Source organism: Salminus brasiliensis, chromosome 11 (assembly GCF_030463535.1).
Source record: "Salminus brasiliensis chromosome 11, fSalBra1.hap2, whole genome shotgun sequence".
Lineage (NCBI taxonomy): Eukaryota > Metazoa > Chordata > Actinopteri > Characiformes > Bryconidae > Salminus > Salminus brasiliensis.
The window spans coordinates 9,852,120-9,875,053 of NC_132888.1; the positions used below are offsets into that span (position 1 = coordinate 9,852,120).

At 39.1% G+C, this 22,934-nt stretch overlaps 1 protein-coding gene across 1 annotated transcript in view; it reads left to right on the forward strand.

Annotated features, from left to right (window-relative positions):
* gabbr1a (gamma-aminobutyric acid (GABA) B receptor, 1a) overlaps positions 1–21,808 on the forward strand; it is a 63,208-nt gene extending 41,400 nt beyond the window's left edge. Inside the window, exons 16-24 of the mRNA XM_072691608.1 lie at positions 730–880; positions 5,602–5,734; positions 5,949–6,065; positions 10,588–10,695; positions 12,843–12,939; positions 14,898–15,025; positions 16,054–16,182; positions 17,271–17,414; positions 18,325–21,808. Coding sequence (XP_072547709.1) covers positions 730–880; positions 5,602–5,734; positions 5,949–6,065; positions 10,588–10,695; positions 12,843–12,939; positions 14,898–15,025; positions 16,054–16,182; positions 17,271–17,414; positions 18,325–18,594 — 1,277 coding nt within the window. The 3' untranslated portion in view covers positions 18,595–21,808. The remainder of the gene's footprint in view (positions 1–729; positions 881–5,601; positions 5,735–5,948; positions 6,066–10,587; positions 10,696–12,842; positions 12,940–14,897; positions 15,026–16,053; positions 16,183–17,270; positions 17,415–18,324) is intronic.
* The last annotated feature ends 1,126 nt before the right edge of the window (positions 21,809–22,934 follow it).

A 22,934-nucleotide genomic window follows, 5' to 3' on the forward strand; every position in this document is an offset into this window, starting at 1 on the left:
ACTCTATTGGCAGTAGTTCTCTATAGGGACTAGACAAGCTGTGTGTGTGCATTTGTACATCTGTGTCAGCAAGAGGTGCACCTTAAAGTAGCTGAATGCATTCATTAGAAGGGGTGTCCACAAACATTTGGACATATAGTGTAGTTCTATGCAGAGCTCATTCATAATATACATAACAGCTGGTGTGAACAGGGTTAGGCCCTTAGTGTTCACCGCCATTCTGAAGGACTTACTGTATTTAGTCATCGACATATGCTCCGCTTCATCTCGTTAGCTTCTTTATGTACTGACTTATGATGGAATTTGAAGTGATTCACTTTTCAAGCTGTACAGCTACTTTAAATTCGGTGCTCTGCTAAAGTGCGAATGAAATGCCTTATTTAAGAGCCTTTTTACGCTGTGCTCCTCCTGCCAGTTCTCCGGATGACTATGTTGGTGCCAGGTGGCTTTATTTCCTCAGTGATAAGCCTCCACTGCAAGTGTACTGACTGGTCTTCATTGATTCTGAGCGTTAAGCTCTGATCTCTTAGCTCCCCTGAACGTTTCTCAGGGTCTCTGTTTTTTTCTTCCTCCCTTTTCAAGGTTTTTGGTCTTATTTCCATGCTCTCTCTGCTCTTACTCACCCTGCTGTTATGGTGTTTAAGTGTGTTCTGCTCTGGTCTGCTTCCAGTTCATCTGGTCCTCCATTTCTTTTCTATTTCTGATGACCTATTTCTCTCCTCTCTGCAGGCGTTGGCCCTCCGGCGGATCAGACGATGGTGATTAAGGAGTTTCGCTTTCTTTCCCAGAAACTCTTTGTTTCTGTGTCTGTCTTTGCGGGCCTGGGAATTCTTCTGGGCATCGTGTGCCTCACCTTCAACATCTACAACAGTAATGTTCGGTTAGTGCGCTGAAACATTGGGCATGCACTATACAGTACTGATGTGTGTGATGGAGTTAGGCAGAGGGTTAAGGTGCACCAATTTGTAATTTCATAGCTGAAAATTGATACTCATCCAATATATATTTTTTTCATACTGTAAAACAGGTTCACACTATAGTAGATTGATGAAGGGGGGTATGTTTTTAGAAAGCAAAAAAAATCCTATGACATATGACTTATAGAAAATGAAGGAAAATGTTTCCCCTTTCGCAAATTTCTGCATTTTGCTGCTAGAAATAATTAAGAAAAAAATAATCTGTGCGTAGTAAAGATTAGGTGCGCTTGTTTCAGTATGGAGTTGGCTTGTTTGCTATTGTCTGCTTTGGAGGGCAAAGCAAGTTAAAGTGGCATAATATTGTACATAAAAAATAAAAAATAAAATAAATAAATAAATAATAATAAATAACGGCGATGCCACATTGGTGGCAGTTTGAATAGAGGCGATGGCTGTCTTTGCATGTATTAGAGGACACGTGTTTAGTCTTTAGTCTCCTAGTGTCGGGAGAATTGCTAGTGCTAGGGGGTGCTACGAACGAGGGGGTTCATTGGTAGTACCAAATTGAGAGAAAAAATAGGAAATCGGACAAAAACTAAACAAAACAAACAGGAAACTCCCCCATCAGTGCTGCGACAGTTTCTGCTGATTATTTAAGAAACTGAACCGAAAGTCATATCAGTCACTGAAAAATTAAAACTATTGGAGTATTTCTAAAAATACAATGTCTGCCAGTATAACTGGATATTACTGATTAATGAAAGTTTGCATGTTTATCTACAGAGTCGAACTTTCAGCTGTCTTTTCATCACAACAAGCTGAATTGCCTCCCTCGCTAGCCGTTGACTGCTGTGGGGGGCAAAGCAAGTAAACGTGGCATAATATTGAATATTATGAATTGTAAAAAATTAACTAGCATAATAATATCTCGTGTTTTGACTGCATTATATCTTTTTCATGTAGCTGAGACCACAGGCGATATAATCAGTTACAGCTTCCCATATCAACAGTTTTAATTAGTTGCTGCTGAACTCAAAGGGGGGTGAACTGAATAAACAAAAATGTGTATCAATTTGTATAATATCAGTGTGCTCACTTTTCTCAAGCACTCTAATTGGAAAAGCAGTGACATCCCTGCATGTGCAGGGAACTGAATTTTGAACAGTTTTAGTAGGATTGTGCATTAAAAGGTTCTTCTGAGTGCCTCAGAGATATAATGTGCTACCGCTATGGCCTGGGGGTCAGTTCAAATCCCGAGCCATGCCATCCTGATGCTTGACCATCAGCAGCTGGAGTCAAAGTGAGCACAACTGGCCGTTCTCTCTCTCTGGGTGATTAGATGGCGTTTTCTCCCCTCATGACTCATAAGTGATATTGGCCAGCACAGGTGTCTGGTGGCTGGTGTGGTGATGTTGGGGACCCAGTGCTTTCCTGAGTATGTCGGCTGCCTGGCAATGCTTCATTGGCAGCAGTTTGAAAAGATGCGGTAGCTGGCTTTGCGTGTATCAGAGGAGACATGTGTTACTCTCTTAGTGTCGGGAGCATTGCTAAGGGGTGGGTTAATTAGAAAAGTTAGAAAAACATATTATTTTATAATAATAAGGGTCTCCACACTCACACATCTCTATTATGTGTGATTGTTTTATGGAGCCAAAAATGTTTCTTCAATGACATTGCTTAAAGAACCATTTGTAGCACCTTAATGTATTAGAGTGTAGATTCTCCTCTGCAATTATCAGCTATAATTTCAATATTTTTACATTTCTTATTCATTGGCAGGTAATATATCAGCAAATATATATTGCGCAGGGTTACGCAGGGTAACTTAGAGCCAGTAACTCTCGTGTCTCATACAGCTACGTTGATATTCTGGGGGCATGCTCCTGAATCTGTGGGCCAGAAACTAATTCGGCCTCTCCCCTTCCAACTTTCCCTTTCTGCAGTGTGTGCACTATGACTGAACTAATCTGCAGTGCTTAGCCAAGTTTTTATTATGAGGAGAAATGGAGCTGCCAAAGAAGGTGATTTCACTGGATTTAGCATGTGCATTACCCGTGTACTCCACCCATAACCTCCTGTTAAAGTTGCTGTGCACAACCTATGGTGTATGATGTACTCACCATGCATCAAGACACCTGCAGAGAAATGCATCACTGTATGCAGCGATACATAATGATTTAGTTAGTATAGAGTATGGCAGGGGTTCCAAGTTGCCAACTCGCAACTCATGGCTCAGGCAACCAACCAGGTTACCAAAGCTTATTCAGCCCACAAGAAGAAAATGCAAGCATCATGTATTATACACTATATATTATACGCTATATAGACAAAAGTATTGGGACAGCTGCTCGTTCGTTGTTTTTTCCAAAATCAAGGATATTAAAAAAGAGTCTATCCTGCTTTTGTAATATATTGAATTGCACTTGACACAACATTACAAAACATCTAGAACATTCTCAAATTTCATGATTTATGAATTGCATATTGATGCATATGTTAGCTGACAGAGGTGACCATAGCAGACGCTGAGCCATTCAGTGACATTGTTCGTGATGGCAAAGCGGTTGGCAGGCTTCATGTGATTTAGATGAAACATGTGTTCTCTTGCACCCTCCCAGTAAGCCGTGTGTGATCGAGAGAGTCTTAGACAGTGGGTGACAATCGGAACTGACTAAATTGGGCCAAACAATTGGAAACTGTGGTTGTGGTTAAGCATACTGATCGCCAGTGGTCCCCTAGCAGTAACGCGACAGCCCACTAAGGGGCTGTGCCCCACAAGTTTAGAAGCACAGCCATATAGAGTGCTAATAGGGTAGTGACCTTTTGAGAACAGTTTAACATTATTTTTATTTTTATGAAGACAAAAAATATAATTTGAGAACTGGAAATTTGAGAATCATCAGTCATATCAATCAAGTCAAGTCAAGTCAAGTCAAGTCAAGTGGGTTTATTGTCATTTCAACTACATACAGAGTACACAGTGAAACGAAACAACGTTCCTCCAGGACCATGGTGCAACATAGACAGTGCATACAGAACACAAGTGCAACACAAACAAACAAGTGCGGACAGACAACACAACACAGTACAGACAGAGGATAATAAATAATAAATAATGACGGTAGTCAATCACTACTTAATTTGGTCTTTTGGAGGAGTCATAAATAAATAAAAAATTCTGAATGAATAATGTATAACCATATGGGGTCTAAGGGCATTTACTTGATTTTTGCGTGTCTTCTTAAATTCGCCTTTAAAGGCATATCCTAGATGAGAGGCAGATGATGGACACAGAAATCCACCAGTTAGACACGGTGAGAGGTAGAAAATGTCACTTGATACAACATCATAAAACATAATAAACATTATAAAACATTGAAAATCCTTTAATGTCATGATTTATAAATTGCATATGATCCATATGTTAGCTGACATAACAGAGGTGGCCATAGCTGTCTCCTGCTATGATGACAAAGCAGATGGCTGTCTTCTTGTGATTCAGGTGAAGCACATGTATACTTTTACCCTCCAAATAGGCAGCATGTGGTTGGGGGAGTCCTAGCAAGTAAGTGAGAATTGGAGATGACTGATTGGGGAAAACAGTTCAGAAATGTGGTTGTGGTTAAACACACTGATGGCCAGTGGTCCCTTAACCATTAATATCAGCATCATAACAAAGATATTAATAGAAACAAAGAGAAACAACACATGTGACACGCCAACACTTCTATAGACTGCAGAGGGTTAAACCACAAGGCAACTCACTCTGCGATACTGAGACCGTATACCAGTAAATAAGCTCAAGTACGAAGGCAACATGAACACACGCACACACAGCAAGAGAGACAGAGAGAGAAGCCAAGATCCACAATAATAATTACTCTTATTAACTGTGAATTCTTCAAAAAAGCACCGGATCTGTTTATATCTGAGCTCACTTGGACATTACCAGGACTTTGTGCTTGAGGGCCGGCAGGCTAAAGTCTGGGTTATGTCTAGTACAACTAATTTGGACATTTGCAATCACACATACAGCTCCTCCTAGTAATGCCTGGAAAGGTTTGGGGTTATTAACCTGCATAACCTTTTAACAAATTAGCTTTTATTTTACAGGATATACACTACATGTTTCTAATAAATGCATTCAGCTACTTTAAGTTGCACCCATTGCTGATACAGATGTGCAAATGTACACAAACGGCTTATCTTGTCCCTGTAAAGAAGTTTTACCAATAGAGTAGGACTCTAAAAATGACCCTTTTGACACCATGCCTAATAGGAGGCGTAGGCTCAAGGGGTATAAATTCCCCTAGTACTGAGCTGGGAAGCATCCAACTCCTTGACCTCACTAACGTTCTTGTCGCTATATGCAATTAAATCTTCACAGCAGTTCTCCAAAATCCAGTAGAAAGTCTTCCCTGGACAGTAGCAGGATATACTCTACTTTAACACCCTTGATTTCTTAAGAAAGTTATAATGATAGTATGTTGATCTATGCTTCATAAAGGTAGAGGCATTAAAAAGACATTTAGCTACTTTTGGCTGCCCTTGTCACCCATGCCTAAATCCACTAATGATGAAACTGGCAAAAGTATGAAAAAAAGTACAGTACAGTATTTTGGCCTTGCATGTATTTGAGAAGTGTTGTGTCCCTCAGTTTACAGTTCAGTCTCTCCATTCACAGGTACATCCAGAACTCTCAGCCATACTTGAATAACATTACAGCTGTGGGCTGTGTGCTTGCTCTGGCAGCTGTCTTTCCACTGGGCATAGATGGCAATCATGTCCATAGATCTCAGTTTCCTGTGGTGTGTCAGGTAATGGAATACATGTGATTCTCTCTCTCGCTCTCTTTTTCTCTGTCTGTCACCCATCTCACACAATCTCGTTCTGTCCTGTCCCTTATGCACCACTGTGACTGATTGTGGTTATATCAGGGAAACGTGTTCTCCCTGCACTTTGCATATTGCTCTTATTGCCTCTCTCTCTCTCTCTCTCTCTCTCTCTCTCTCTCTCTCTCTCTCCCTCTAGTTTCGCCTGTGGCTTCTGGGACTGGGTTTCAGCTTGGCCTATGGCAGCATGTTCACTAAAATTTGGTGGGTTCACACCATCTTCACCAAGAAGGATGAGAAGAAAGAGAAGAGAAAGGTATGGTGTGGCTTTTAGTGGATGACAAAACGAAAGCAGTGCTGGTAAAGCAGTGGCATTCCTGCATGCATGAGGAGCTGAACTTCACTTTCCATCTGTGGAAGGCTGGTACTTTCCACTATGCTTGATCTTAGTCTGTTGAAATGAATGGAGCCCAGACTTTCAGTAACTCTCGTGTCTCATACAACCCATTTTATATTCAGGGGGCATGCTCCTGAAGGCCAGAAACTAATTCGGCCTCTCCCCTTCAAACTTTCCCTTTCTGCAGTGTGGGCACTGTGACTGAACTAATCTGCAGTGCTTAGCCAATTTACTCTTATGAGGAGAAATTGACTTGCCAGAGGATATGATTTTACTAGATTTAGCTTATGTATAACATGTGTACTCAGCCTATGACCTATTAATAAAGTAACTGTGCATAGCTTATAATGTACTTTCCTTTACGCTGAGACTGTGTGCAGTGTTATGGAGCAATGTCTAATGACTCAGTGAAGTTAGTATAGACTATAGCAGGGGTTGCCAATGTGTGATCACAACCTGTGGCCCACACAACCCATTATAAAAGCTTTCTTGGCTAGAAGTAAGCATAGTCAGTTGAACACAAAACTCAATATATCCTATTAAACTTCAGTTTTATTATATGTGACGATACATATAGTCACACAACATTACACACATTAAAAAAAATGAAAAAGTCTCACAGACTACATGACTATATAGGCCAGTTTTGCTAGACCAATCAACAATTTTAACATAATTTGTATTTGTTATATTTTTGAAACAAGCACAACAACAGTACTTTGAATACTGAATGTTTTTTAGCAGGTTTTCCTCTTTTTTCACTTTATTTCATTGCATAAATGTTTGGGTCATTCTCTAACACACTAAAATGCTACACTTAAAACCAGCATGCTAACAGGATCTAACAGGACTGGCTTTGCTGTCTCTTGCTAACATGTGAGAGGCTGTGCTTGTAAGTAATTTATTAAGTAATTTATTGTTAAATTCCATAGGCTGTTATATGGAACTGGTGCCTCTGTGGCATTTAGCCTAATTTAGTGTACTCAGTCAGGGTGGCAGCCAAATAAAAAGAGGAAAGTGGACCTTACATCATGTCCAAGTATAAAAAAAAAATCTGAAATTGCTAATGTGTGGTTTCAACAATAATGGTAATAATAATAATCACCAAAGCCATACATGTTTTGCTGACTGTTTATAAAGTGCCTCATTCGATTAATTAAGATATTCTTCAATTCAGTATAGACTAAAACCTAATCGTCAAACCCTGAATAGCATTGTTTTTCCAGTTATGAATGTTTACTTGTTGACTGGGATGTTGTTGGTTAACATAATCTAACCTGTGTAATTACGAGTTTCCACTCGTTCAGAGCACAGTGCACGTCACTAACTATTCATTTGTTCCATCAGAATCACAATAAAAGGTGACTGAAGTGTGAAATAACAAACCGGACCAACAAAGTGCACCAAATTCCGCAACAGCATTCAGAAACTGCGCCATTAATGGAGGCAGTAGATGAATACACAGAAACAGAGTGAGAACATGTTTAGTGAACTGTCAGAACTGCAGGGTCCAGTGCTGCTGAGTCCACTGCTTTGTTCAGCATGTTAACGAATCGTACAGTCAGCTCTGCTTTGCATTAAACCCAACTTCCAGCATGAAATAGGATAGTGAGGTTTACATTACAGACTATCTCACTCTCACTCACTTTGACATTCTTCTCTCATTCTCTCTATATGTCTCTCCCTCATGCTTTTCTCTCTCTCCATTCATTCTTTTCTGTCTCTCTTTCGCCTACCGCCTCTCTCTTCACCTTTCTCTCTCTCTCTGTTCTAATTTCTCTTCCTCTATCCTTCACAATCCCATTCTCTCTCCTTCCATCCTTCTCATCTCTTTCTCCATTCTCCTCAGTGTCTTTCCCCTTCCATGCACCTCACTCTCCATCCAACTCTCTCTGTTTCTGTTCATCCTGGCTGTCATTCACTCTCTCTTTTCCCCTCCATCCTGTTCTCTCTCTTTTCTTGCTCATTGTGTCATTCTTGCTCTTCTCCCTCATATTTTTCTTTCTCCATTCTTCTCTCTCTCTCTCTCTCTCTCTCTCTCCTTCCCTCTCTCACGCTTTCACCACCCATGAATGACAGTGTAATTTTTGTCTCATATCACTGCAGGCTTTTTTCCAGAGTTACTCACACGCCTTGCATTTCACACTTTTCCTCAACACCTCTCTCCAGGCACTCACACTCACTCACACACACGAACAGATCCTCTGCTCGCGATATTGGTAGCTGGATGGGTGAACATGTGTGTCTTCTCTGATATCATGTCCTAAAGAAAAGGAGATATGGCTCCATGTGCAGTGGAGACCCTGAGACTTAATCAGACCAATACCAGATTACACCAACTATGGAATATTTATGAATATGGATGAGTATTAAAGTTCTTTGCAGAAATCCGACCTTCGGGGGCTTTATTATTTGAGCCTTTGCACGACGAATCAGGCTGACTTTCAACTCTCTTGATGTCCATGCTGGGGCAATTTGCCAAACCGCTGTGAGAAGTGCTTGAAGAAAGTCAGATAGACAGCCGAAATGTGGCAAAAATTGGGCTCTCAAGTCATTTCATGCACTTCAAGTAGACGGAGAGAGAGCGGTATGTGGAACACAGCTCAGTACTATCCTATTTAACCAGTCGGATGGCCTGGAGGTAGCTGGCAGGGCTGTCTTAATGGAGGGAAAATGAAAAAGGAAAAACCCCATATTTTGTAACGTTTGATTTTTCGTCAAGTTTATTTCGTCATAGTTCGCGTACTGCGTTGTGCTCACAAGGGGAGAGTAATTACAGGTTGCCTCTGAAATGCTTCACGCCAGTAAAACACTTTATTTATCCACCCTGTAATGTTGTACTCACTATTTCAGGAAATTATACTGCTTGTCAATTATACAACAATGTAAGAGTCATCTGCTGCTGCATCAATGTTTCTATATAAAATTCCTTTAGCTATATGTTTTTTACAGTACGGCTGCAATGAAGCACAATTTTGATAGTCGAATATTCTATCGATTATTGAAATAAATATAGTTTTTCAGATTATGAATTGCTCAAGTACCAAATAACTCTTATAACAGCTTTTAAATTTAGCTTGAGGTTTTATATATTTTATATGTTTTCTATTTTTATATTATTTTATATGTTTTATATATTTGATAACTAACTCAATAAAGACAATAAAGATGAATATGTTATTTAGAAATTTTAATGAACAGCCATTCTGATATAGAAGATAAATAAACCTCCAGTATCTTTTTCCTGTCAAAATTTTAAACCAGGGATGTGCAAAGTAGCAGCAATCAAATAAAACACAACTAAACACGTTCTCCCTTCTTCGGTTTCCCATATTTTTCAGATCAATATAAAAGAGAAAAGGGAAAGAAATGTGAGAAAGTAATTTTTAATTTCTGTTGCTGCTACAATTGTTTTAGTGACTTTTATTTTGACATAATGTGCCGAGCCACGTAAACCCTCTTCTGTTTGCAGCTTATTGGCTCTTTTTGTTGAAGGCCGGGACTTTACACTGTTATGGTTAAACTTTGTCTTTTAATCTGTGGTTTACATCCTGAACTGTTCCTAGTTAGTGCAAGAAATACACGTCATGATGTCAGCAACTAATCGACTATTAAATTACTTGGCAGCTAATTTGGTCGTCAAATTTTGTCGACTAAGCCGATTGTTGCACTCATTGCACCCCTGTTTTACAGCATAAAATTGATCCACTATTGTTTTAAGTTAACAAACCCTACTAAACACTAAAGTGAACCGGTTGTGCCCAGAGCACTGAAGGCTGAAATGCCTCTTTGCTTGGTTAAAGGCTCTACAAAAAGAAAACCTTTCTTTGAGTCTTTGAAGTGTTTCTCTACAGCAATACAGAAGGGTTCCACTACTGTTATTAGTCAATAAACCCATTTTAATACTATATAGAACCTTAAAATGCTGAATGATTAAATGTTTTTTTGCTTGGTAAAAGGATTCTTGAAATACCAAAAAACCCACCTGCAGATGCATTTTTATATAAGCTTTTAAAAAGAGTTCTATATAGCACCAGAAACAGTTCCACTAAGAGTCAAAGACCCTTTTTAATACTAAATAAATCGTTTTTGCCTAACATGCTGAATACCTAAAAATGCTCTATGCTTGGTAAAAGAGCTCTTTGGTTTGTAGGTGATTCTTTAAAATAGTTATATGCTGCAAATTGTTATAAGTCAAAGAACCCCTTTCAATACTATATAGAACCATTTTCTTTAAAAAAAAAATTAAAACGCTGAATGCTTAAATGTATTTTGCTTGGCTAAAGGGTTCTTGAAATACAAAAAAAATCCACCTCCAGATGCATCTTTATATAACCTAAGAATCTGTATAGTACCAGAAAGGGTTTTACTATTTGTACCAGCCAAAGAACTATGTAGAGTGTCAAGGACATTAATGACATACTGTATGTTTTTCTCACAGCATTTGGAGCCTTGGAAACTCTATGCAACTGTTGGTGTTTTACTGGCTATAGATGTCCTTTCTCTGATGATCTGGCAGATTGTTGACCCCTTGCACATTACAGTTGAGGTGAGTCGGTTTAATTCCCAAGCTGTAAAATTACATGGAAATGTGGGTAACACTTTATTCCAAGGCTATTTACATAAGGACTGCATGCAGATAGAAAGGGAACAGGTAGAGCTAAAACAACAGATTTAAAAGAGAGAAGTGGCAAATTGACAAAAATAAATAGAATAGGAGACTTACATTTACATTTACATTTATGGCATTTAGCTGACGCTCTTATCCAGAGCGACTTACAAGGTTAATCGTATTACAGAGGAGGGCCAACCTAGTGTTAGGAGTCTTGCCCAAGGACTCTTATTGGTGTAGCGCAGCATAGTCACCTAGACTGGGAATTGTCTCCCACATGGTGTGGTAGCTCACTAGTAGTGGTGTTATCTGTTGCGCCACACCAATCACAGAAAAATAGTTTTCGCCCAACATGGGCGAAATAGAATAGAATAGACTTAATAGAATAGTGAAGGAATTATGAAATGTGTAACCTGGATTTAAAAACTGCTACACCTAGGGCACACCTGAGATCTTTTGGCAGAAGGATTAAGTTCTTTTTAGTTTTTTAGTGTAGCAGAAATGCTAAATACTGCTTCACCGGGTTTAATTTGCACTAGGCTCTGTTGTACTAGCTGATCTGTGTCCATGGATCTGAGAGCCCTAATCTGGTTATACTCTTTAACCCTTTCAGTGATGTATTCTAGTCCTAAACAATTAAGCAGCTGTTCAAATTCTGTCCCCCAGCTAACTGGAAGCCAGTGTAAAGCTTTTAGAACTGGAGTAATGTGCCCCGTTCTCTTCTTCCTGGTTAAAACTCCTGCAGCAGCGTTGTGAATCAGCTGCAGCTGTTTAATTCTCTTTTTTGGAAGTCCAGTTACAAGGACATTACAGTAGTCATCCCTGCCTCAGATAAAAGCATGGATGAGTTTCTCCAGGTCTTGTTGGGACACCTAAGCCTTTGATTCTGGCTATATTTTAAGATTTGACATGGCTTGTGAAGGTGAGATCTGAGTCTGGAATACCAATATTTCTGACTTGAACATTAGTTTTTAGAGTTTAGTTCGAGTGCTTGCTAGATATACACTAACTTTAACTCTTGTGCTTTTGGTGCCAAACAATAATAATCTATAATGAAGATGTTTGTGTTCCATGAACACTATGGGGCTGTAATCATCTGGTGAAAGAGCCATGTGTAACTGTGTATCTTCAGCATAACTGTGGCATTCAGTTGTTCTGTTCTGAAGGACACAATAGAGATTAACCCTCTGGACTCGAAGGGCATTTTCTTGTTTTTGAAATATCTTCTTGAATGTACCTGTAAAGTCACTGCATGGAAGATAACACTCATCACATTAAAATGTCAGGATTACTTTGAGATTTTAGAAATTCTTTATATTCCATGTAAAAACATATCTTTACTTACGTGGACTAATTGTTTTGGTGCTCGGAATGAGTTTACCATTAAAGTAGTGGACTGTATATAAATTGTATATAAATGGTGAGTTTCAGAGGACGACTTTCTGACTGTCAGTTGGTCAGTTTCACGCAAAACATAGACAAAAGCACAAATCCACCAATTACAAATGAAAAGCAGATGATGGACACATAAATCTACCAGTTAGACACAGCGAGATAAAGATATTAATACAAACATCAAGAAACATAGAATTTGACCCACTGGCATGTTCGCTGACCCCAAAACGTTAAACCAAAGGGGCCTGAAAACTAGTCCTTGGGGGACTCCGCAACAGATTCATAGCTTATAAATATGACAAAGTAACTCTGGCCTTCTAAATAAGACCTGAACCATTTACAGACTGTTTCAGAAAGTCCCACCCAATTTTCCAGCCTGTCTAGAAGTATTCTATGGTCTACAATGTTATGTATTATCTGCACACATTATGAAGTCCCTGTGTGAATATGCTTTATAAAAGTGTGAAATTGTGAAAAAGTGCGTTATTCAGGCATTTTAATACATTTGTTATTTCTGCATTTGTTATTTTGTATGCTGTGAAGATCTGAGATTGAGCCTATCTGGGTTTTTAGTCATGCATGGTTGAAACTAAATTCCCTCTTTCTCTTTATCTCTCTCTCTCTCTTTCTCTCTTACTCTCTCTGACTTCCTCTCCTCGCCGCACAACCCTCTGCGTCTCTCTGAGCAGAAGTTCACTAAAGAAGCTCCTAAAGAAGCCGGTCTGGATGTGTTGATTCAGCCACTGCTGGAGCACTGCAGCTCAGAGAAGATGAACACGTGGCTCGGTACACAACCAGCACTGATGTCTTTCTCTTCTTTCTCTCTCGCTTCTTCTCTCTCTTTCTGTTTTCCTTCTGTTTTTTTTTCTTATCCTCGTTCCCCTTGGTCTCACTTCCTCACCAGACAGCACAGTGTAAAATTCAGTCACGTGGGTCAGTGCACATGTCGTTCACCCATTGCACAACCCCTTCACACTGTAAAGGAAGATGTCACACTCTTGAGGTGCCTGGTGAGGAGCGTCCAAACAGCTTTTAAATTTAACATAAACATATTTTAGACTTTAGAGCTGAATTCATGTGATTACTGGCTTGTAGCTCTAACTTATAAAATAAAAAATAAATATTCCTAGTAATTTTGGAGCATTTCTATTGGTCCACTCATCATGAAATTAGGACACAATGTGAAGAACTACTGCCAGATTTAAAGACACTATATGGACAAGTATTGGACACCTCTTCATCTCTGAATTCTAGTGTTTCATTCAGTCCTATTGCCACAGGTGTATAAAATGAAGCACCTAGCCATGCAGTCTGTCTTTACACACATTAGTGAAAGAGTGGGTGGCTGTAAAGAGCTCACTGAACTCCAGCGCGGTTCTGTATGTAATAGATTGCCACCATCGCAACAATTTCTTCCCTCCTAGATATTCCACCATCAACTGTGAGTGGTATTATTGAAGAGTGCAAGCATTTAGGAACCACAGCATTTCTGCCTCAAAGTAGCCAACATAAGTCAGACCACATAGTTACAGAGCAGGGTCGCCTAGTGCTGAGGAGCATAGTATATAAAAGTCTCCAACGCTCTGCTGACTCAATAACTGCAGAGCTCCAAATCTGCTGTTGAAGCTGCTAAGGGGGACCAGCTCCATGTTAATGCCTTTGGATTTAGAATGGGATGTCCTAAAAGCTCTTGTAGGTGTAATGTTTAGGTATCCTTATACATTTGTCCATATAGTGTATGCAAGAAAAGTAAAAAAAATGTCATGTTACCTATATAAATCATTTTTCCATTGCTGTTTCCCACCCACTGAGTAGCTTTCTCATGTCACGTGATCCCACCAGCACTTAGAGGAGTGAAGGTTACACGTGACTCCACCCATGAGTCACAAAAGGCACCACTGTATAGAGATTTAGAGGAGAACATGCCAAATATGTAACATCAGCTAATTATTGTTCTGACTAGCAGTATGATGAGTGTTGGGGAGAAGGCAGAAGGCCATCCTATCCACTTAGAGAGAGTGAGGCCTCCCTCTTGGATTTTTATCTACCGATGGCTGTGGCAATACAAGATCAATACAAGTTCAGTTTTCCGACAATGGTCACAGACTGTGCACACTTTTAAATCACTCATTCAATAGGTGTTACTTCGTCAGTTTGACAACAAATGCAAACTTAATTAATTAATTCATTAATGTATTTATTTATTGATTGATTTATGTATTTATTATAAATTTAATCAGATTTTCCCCCATTGGAGAAAGCAAGGCCAATTGTGCACTCTCAGGGCTTCAGCTGCTGACGGCTAGCAGCATTACTGGGATCCGAACCAGCCTGTGATCATGGTGGCCGCGCCTTAGTCTGCTGGACCACACCTTTTTCCCCCTCGTGGTTTTGGATCTGTAGGGCACTTGCTAAGCTAGTCTTTCTAGACACAAGTGTTGACTATAAAAACTTGTGTCTGAGAGAGCGAAGCCAAGAGACTGGTGTTGTAGTAACAGAAAGGTGACATGAGACAAGTTTGGACTTGAAGTTTGCTTGCTCTGCCTTTTAATCGAACTCAGCATGTCGCTAAACTTGCAGCTACATAGGGCTTGTTTTTTCCCACCTGTTCTCAGAGCATGATGTCTACACAGTTTGCAGAGCTTTTAGAAATAGTAATATTAATGTCAATTGTAATTTGTATTTACTAATGTAGAGATGAATTATTAAGGGGAGAGGGTTTATTCATGACTTTCTTCTCTCAGGTGTAGTGTATGGCTACAAGGGACTACTCCTTCTGCTGGGGATCTTCCTGGCCTACGAGACTAAGTCCATCTCCACTGAGAAGATTAATGACCACCGAGCTGTGGGAATGGCCATCTACAACGTGTCTGTAAGTGTGGCTGCTGGCACTTGCTATTTGCAGCGCTGCTAATGATTTCCTGTCTGTAGGCTCTAACTGTAGCCTATATGGAGGGGTGTTGTCTGCAGATGTTCACTTCTACAAATGTTCTCACATTGTCCAGCAGACCTTCATACTAAAGAAGCTCTGGTGAAAATTCCATTGAGAAAGTTTTATGGCAACATGATACTGTCATTTTTAAAATGGGTATTGTAGAGACTCTGAGTCTGAATGGAAATGTGAAGATTTTGGAGCTCATTTCATGGAGATATTTTTGACTTTTTGAACGAAGCCTTGATTACCGCTGCTTCGTGCTGCGGACTCGCGCTCGACTGCTTGCAAACAGTTTGATTCCTGTAATAACTGCAAGTGCTTTGAAGGATGATTTGCATAATTGCTACCATTTCACAAACCCCCCTCTAAAGCGGGCCTAATGAGAAAACATGGAAACACTTGACTGGAACGTGAACATGGCTCCAGTCTTTACCGCCACCTGCAGCTGTTTAAGATTTGGTCCCATAATGCTCTGCTCCAGCTACATGTCTTAGCTTTACCTTATATTATGAGGTATTATATTAACCTGGTACATTAAGAGGTGCACTGAGTTGGGTTTGTTTGATCACTTTACTGAGCTCTTATTTGACACGGGTGAACCTGGATACCTTGTGTGCCTGTGTGCTTATGATGATGACGATGTAGTCAATGAAATCGATGCTTTTGCTAAAATGCTTATGAAGCAGTTAGTTTCCCACAGTAACCAATGTCAGTTTGAAAGTCTTTGAGGGGTATTGTGTTGCTCTCTTGTGTCTGTCTGGAGGGTCATTTTTGGAGGTTACTGTAAACTGTAGCTATTTTGCTCTAATGCTCTCCTGAAAAGCGTCTTCCACTCCGTCACATCAAATCTCTGTCTCTACCCCTGTCCCCTGGAAGTGTTTCTACAAAGTGACCTGCCTATCTCTCTCTCTTTTATTCCTGATCTTTTTGCCTCTCTCTCTCCCTCTCTCTCTCTCTCTCTCTAGGTGCTGTGTATGATCACCGCTCCAGTGACTATGATTTTATCCTCCCAGCAGGACGCCTCTTTTGCCTTTGCTTCACTGGCCATCGTTTTCTCTGTCTATATTACCCTGGTGGTGCTCTTTGTGCCCAAGGTATATAGAAATTCATTTGAAATATTTTGTTTCATTTTAGGCCCTGTTCACACACATCTCTATTTTTAAAATCATATTTTTTTGTTGTTTTGGTCTCGGGAAAGTGCAAAATTAAAATTCCACTTATTTGTCTGATCAGTGGTGTGTGGGTGATTCAGAGACAGTAGTGTTATCAAATTAACATAACAAAATGCTATTGTAGAACTTTTTCTCTGGTACAAATCAGGTTTTGAGATCGAGTTATGGATACTTGCTGTTTGAATACAGTTAGAAAATCTGGCTTTATTTGGTCCGTTTCAGAAGTAATTAACAATCATCATACTCTCAGTAACAGATCAGCAACATATCAGAGATGTTGTAGCATCTGAACATTCAGTAGATTATCAGTAGACTTGACTGAATTCAGCTGATCTTCCCTTTATTTTGAGAGTCCAAGTTCAGATCTGTAGATGTTCACCTAAAAAAAAACAGGGCCAGGATTAAGGTTAGGTTTTGAATTAAAGTTAGGAATAGGGCCAGAGTTGAGGTTAGGTTTTGGGTTAATGTTAGGAACAGAACCAGGTTTGAGGTTAGGTTTTGGGTAAGGCTGGGTTAGGTTTTGCTTAATGGAAGTAACATATACGTTAAAGCTGATGTAATCCAGCAACAGTAAATCTACTTAATGCAGGTAATCTATCAACAGAACATCTCAGAATTCAGATGCTTCACTGCTGCTGCACTGATATGCTGTATTTTGTGTTTCTGATACACTGTTAAGTGTTTATTTAACATCTACAAAGAATCACTTAAAGGGTATATAAAGGGTTATCAAAAATTAGCTTTGCACTATGTTTAGGTCTATTATGGCTGTTACACTTGCTTTCAATGAACTTGACATCAAACTTTGTGAAGTGTTAGCACCCCCTGCTCATGCGAGTATCATAAGGTCATTTTTCTGTCTGAAAACATCTTTTTGGTTCTTTTTACATGTGAAAAGTGAATGCCTTCTGTGTGTGGATCTGTTGATGCTGAGGTTTAGCCCATTTTTGCATTGCAACTATATGTACTGGTTGTTGTGATTTTTTGGTGTTTCCCATGTGATCATGTAGATGCGACGCTTAATTACACGTGGGGAGTGGCAGTCCGAGCAGCAGGACACTTTGAAGACAGGGTCATCTACCAACAACAACGATGAAGAGAAATCTCGACAGCTTGAGCGCGAGAATCGAGAACTCCAGAAGATCATTCAGGAGGCATGGCTAGCTTATCTTATCTCAGCGTTTTGCTCCACTAGCTATATTCTAAGGTCTTTTACCAATTGCGTGCAAGTTCATTCCAATACACTTCAGGGGTTCTTCAAGGGTTTCTTTTTGAGTGATGGCATAGATAAAAGTACTGCTATTGGTTTCTGAAGGAATCTTCTAATGGAAAGTTCTTCAAAGAACCATTGAAATGAAAGAAGAGCTCACCGATTTCCCTACTGAAGACTCTTAACTCCACTGGTCTTAGTTTGTTGGCCAAAGTGAGAAATAGACTGGAACAAGGCACGTCTAAGCCAAGAACTGTTTAGGATCCTTTATTATTATCATTTTTTTAACATACATCTTATATTTTGTGATTGTTTGTGGACACCCCTCATGAATCTTCTGATAAATGCATTCAGCTACTTTAAGTTGCATCTGTTGCCAACACAACACAAGTTGTTCCTTTAGAGAAATAATTCCAATAGAATAGGACTCTCTGAAGCAATTAAACATGAACTTATTGGCTAATGCCTAATGCCTAATGCCAGGTGTGGGCAAAAGGGGTATTAAGACCCCCAGCATTGAGCTGTGGAGCAGTGGGACTGTGTTCTCTGGAATGGAGGTACTCCATCCACACTTTGGGATGAGTTGGGGAGTTGGGGATGACATGGGGTGGTGATCGTCCAACATCCTGACCTTGCCAACGCTCTTGTCGCTGAATACAATTAAATCCTCATAGCAGTGCTCCTCCAAAATCTGGTAAAACGCCTTCTATGGACAGCTGACAGTTACTTCAACAAACGCAGGATAAACTCTCTTTTACTCTTGATTTCAGAAGAAATAATAAATTAGCATGTGTCCCAATATTCTTGTGCATACACAGTTATATTTATGTTAGCATTTTTTTCCCTTGTCACAGAAAGAGGAAAGAGTGACAGAGCTGAGGAACCAGCTAGCAGAGCGCCAGGCTCTACGTTCACGGAGACACCAATCGAGTCAGAACCAGAACCAGAACCACAGCGCCCCCTCGCCACCCTCATCTCAGGCTGAGCCCCCCGGCTACTCGCCAGGCACGGAGCAGCAGTCCCTGCCTCCTTCCTTCTCCAACTCCTCCAACCTATACCAGGGAGAAGGCAAGCTGAGCCGGAACCACTGCCACAACAGCCGTCTGCCTTTGCTCTACAAGTGAGCCTAGCAGGACTGGCACTAAACAGGTTGTGTGATGAGGAGGTACGGTTTACGTAATGTAGTGCAAAAACTACCCCTTTCTGACTTCAGGCATGACGACTCTCTGACTCTCTTCTCTTTATTAGCCTTTTATCCCACCAACGTCTTTCTGTTTTAAGTCATGGCATGTTATATGTCAACCATTGTATCAATATACTACTGTGTATCATCTAATCTGATATTGTCCCTAGTTTTGCAACATATGCAGGTTTGCTGTGCTACTTTTGTCACACCAACACAAGTAAAGGAAGCACTAATGCTAGTTTAGCCTGTATCAGAGCACTAGACAGTAGAGCAAAATTCATGTCGTCTTGCATCAGGACAAGGTTACATCAAGCAAAAAAATGTTATCCAGAAAACAGACCTTTTTTGGACAACAACTCTGCAGTTCCCCTTAAAATTGTCCTGTGATTCCCCTGGGTTGCATGAATAAATTGTGGTTTATATATATATATATATATATATATATATATATATATATATATATATGTATCTTGTCGCTGTCACGCAAAAACCTTGTATCACCAAGATAGCAATTGTACAGGAGAAGGAAAAAAAATACAAAAAATATATATATTTTGAAGTTTTTTTTTTTTATTGGTCCATTCATCATAAAAAATTTACACAGTAAAGAACAACTGCCAAATTCAAAAATGAATTTACAAGGTTATTGTGCAATGGAGATGATTTACACAGGCTATGCATAGCCACTGAGGTCTGAGGAAGTGAAACAGAGGAGGAAGCTCAATTGAAAAGGTCACTCTCGCCTCCCTCCCCTTAACTTAATATTCTTTCGTGGGGAATCCCTTGTAAAAGCAGGAGTCCTCTAGGAGGGGAGTCCCTGACCATTTTTAGAGAAGTTGACATTTCCAACATTAGAGTATGAGAGGGAGTGTGTTTTCAGTGAATAACCTTACTGCTGTTTGCAAGCCCTTAAATGTACTGTTGCTTACTTCAGTAAAGTATTGTTTTCAATCTTGTAGATCCTGTGTAAATGCACTTATGCAAAAAACATGCATCTCCAAAATGGCAGCTTTACATTAAAAAATAAATTCAATGGAAGTCAATGTAAAAATATTTTATTCCAAGCCATTTTGGAGCATTTATGTTGGTCCATTTGTCATGAAATCTTGGCAAGAACAACTACTCTTCTGTTGTAAGTCAATTTTGGAAATTCTTGCACAAAAATCCCATTTATTTTCAGTTTTTCACTTTTTGACGTATTGTGAATCTAGCACATTTTGTCAAAAAGTGAAAAATGTTTTTTTGCATGGGAATTTCTAAAATTGGAAGTTTCTTACAACAGAGAAGCAGTTCCACCACAAACGATGTCTACAATGGCCATTTATTTAGCAACCAGGGGTCAACAGGACGATACAGTTGGGGTCATAAAAAATACACTGACCCCGTTTACACCTGATCTGCTTGTGACAAGTATCTGGACCGTGTCCTGATAAAATGTTAGCCACATGCATTTACACTGGGTAGTCAAATGCATCTCTGGAGAGATGGCTGCAGCAACTTTACACTTCTATAACGTGGCTCAGATGCATCTCAGACCACCTCATTAAGTGGTTTTAAACGAGTCTTGGGTGTGTTTACATTTTTGTGTGGCTTGGCCTGATCCAGATAGAGTCCTGATACCCAAGAGATATGAAGTGGCCAGGTGTAAACAGGGTCGCTGTTATCACATATAACATCCAGTCAGACCACACATATCCAGTAGAATGCACATACAGACTATACTATTGGTTCTTAACACTTGATCCAAATGAGTCTTCCTGCAAGTGTCATCATCCCTACACACAAATCCTGGTTCTGGAGGGGAGGAGTGAAATGAGATTTTTTTTTAATCTGGGTCAGTGTTTTAACCACTAAAAGCACATATTTCATCAATGTGTGGTCACTGCCCTGTCTCTTGTCACATCCTGGAGTGCTCCAGTGACCTGCTCCTTATTCCTTTAACCTTCTTTATAAATGTCACCATTCGCAACGGAATTAACTCTGTATTAAGTTCTGCCTTTCTTTCTTTTTTTCTCAAACCTCTCTATTGTGCTCATGCATTTTAACAAAATTTTAATATTTGGAAAAAAAGCCACATTTGTACTCCAGTATGTTCTTCTGACCTTTTTGAACCTCTTAAAGGGTATTTAATTTGCATTGAGGAAATATATTGTAAATGTAAATGACATCTTCTTGAACAGTTTAGACCCTTTATTTCCTCTGCTATATTGAACTTTGATACCCTCTATAATATCATAGAGGGTATATGATATTATTTGACAATACTAATATCTTAAAGATTTTATTTGATTTATTTCTGCATTTATTCTGTTATTAATTTCTTCCTCCAACCTCCAATCAGAAATACAGTGTGTACACAACATGACACGTTTGTCAGTACAAAGCATTTTCAGTTGTATGTATATGAGGTTAATAAATGGTAAAGCACAGTGCACAACTAAAGGTACATCTCTTTCTAGATCTAGCACAACACATTATAAGCCTTTTTACCCAAACTCTTAACTGTGCACTTTTCAGATAGGGACAGTATGTATCTCGTATTTTTACAAAGTAGTGTCATTGAATGAAATGGAAAATCTGAATGATTCATGATATATGTCAGTTTATCAGTTTGGGTGGCGTTGCATTTTGTATTCAGAGACAATCATTATGAATACTGACACGATTGTGCAATATTGCAGTAATAATAAGGCGTACTGGACATTGGGTTTGCACAGCATCACAATAATTTATTTAAGATTCAAACTGATAAATTGTGACATTACATCATTGTGTTGTTGAAAGCTTGTTCAGAAAATGCAAGAAGTAGGTTTGTTTAATTGCTTAGCTGGACATATTCATAAACGGAGCACTACCTAATAAACGTTCCTACAGCATGTAAGCATTATATTCAGTAAATTAGCTCAGGGTATGTAATTATAATATCACTTTATATTAAATAAATGTTTATTTATCAGATTTGTGCACTGTACTACAAGCTAGAAATTCTGAGAATCATTCCACCTTTAAACCAATAATCGAATTCCTATGTCATTTTTGAAAATGTATTTGTAATTAATATATGTCTTGTAAATATCATACAAAAGTAATCTTTATGCAAACTCTATGGATGTCATGGTTCAATAAAAGTTTTTTTTGCACTAACCTTAAAAGTTGTGTAGCGGACTTTACTAGATGACTGATTGTTTTTTAGAGGTTTTTTTTTTTAAATAATGCATTAATGATAGTGGAAATTTTCATTTCTACAGCTAAACTATAAATAAAATATAACAATTCATTTTAGAAACAGTTTAACCTGTACAGGTACTGTATCACCTACTGATAATGTATGAATTTAATATCATGCAACAGTGTTAAATGTAAATGTAGGATTTTTCAGTGTGATTATAATACAAATTCATGTATTACAGACTGGACTCCATTAGTTAGATATACAGAATCTCTGCTGTGACCTCTGAGTCTGGTCTGTGACCTCTACACTACACTCAAACACTATTATTTTAAGATATTTTTGTCGTTGTCTTTGAGATATGGCTCAGGTTATCTTTTAAAACCAGCTTAATCGATTTTATACAGATCATCAGTTTACATCACATTGATATAAATATTAGAAAAAAGAAAATGCTCTTAAAACACTTGGATAAGGTCACTTTCTAATACAATCAGCCATAACATTAACAGTAGATCCCCCTTGTGCCTCCATAACAGCTCTCACCATTCGAGGCATGGACTCCACATTACCTCTGAAGGTATCCTGTGGTATCTGGCACCAACACGTTAGCAGCAGATCCTTAAAGTCAGATTGTGCAGTGGGGCCTCCATGGATTGAATCAGTGAGCCTTAGGTGCCCATGAACCTCATCACAGTTTGGCTCTTGTCAAAGTGGCTCAGATTCTTACGCTTGTCCATTTTTCCTGCTTTTAACACCTTTATCACCTTCAAGAACTGACTGTTCACTTGCTGCCTTAGACAGACGCCACTGTGAATGAAAATAATCAGTGTTTTTAATTTCACCTGTCAGTGGTGCTAATTTTATGGCTTTTTGTTGTATACAGTACAGTACAGCTTTTAATTATTATTATTATTATTATTATTATTGTTGATCTTCTCCTGGACAGTCACCAATTTGGAGTTAAATGTTTTTCATTGATCAGCGACTATATGAATTGAACATCATGCAACTGTTTTGACTCCCTCTGTTTTGACCACTCTGTGGAACCACCAGTGGCTTATTTTTCCTCACTGATATAATTTATTAATTGATTTGCATGTATTTAC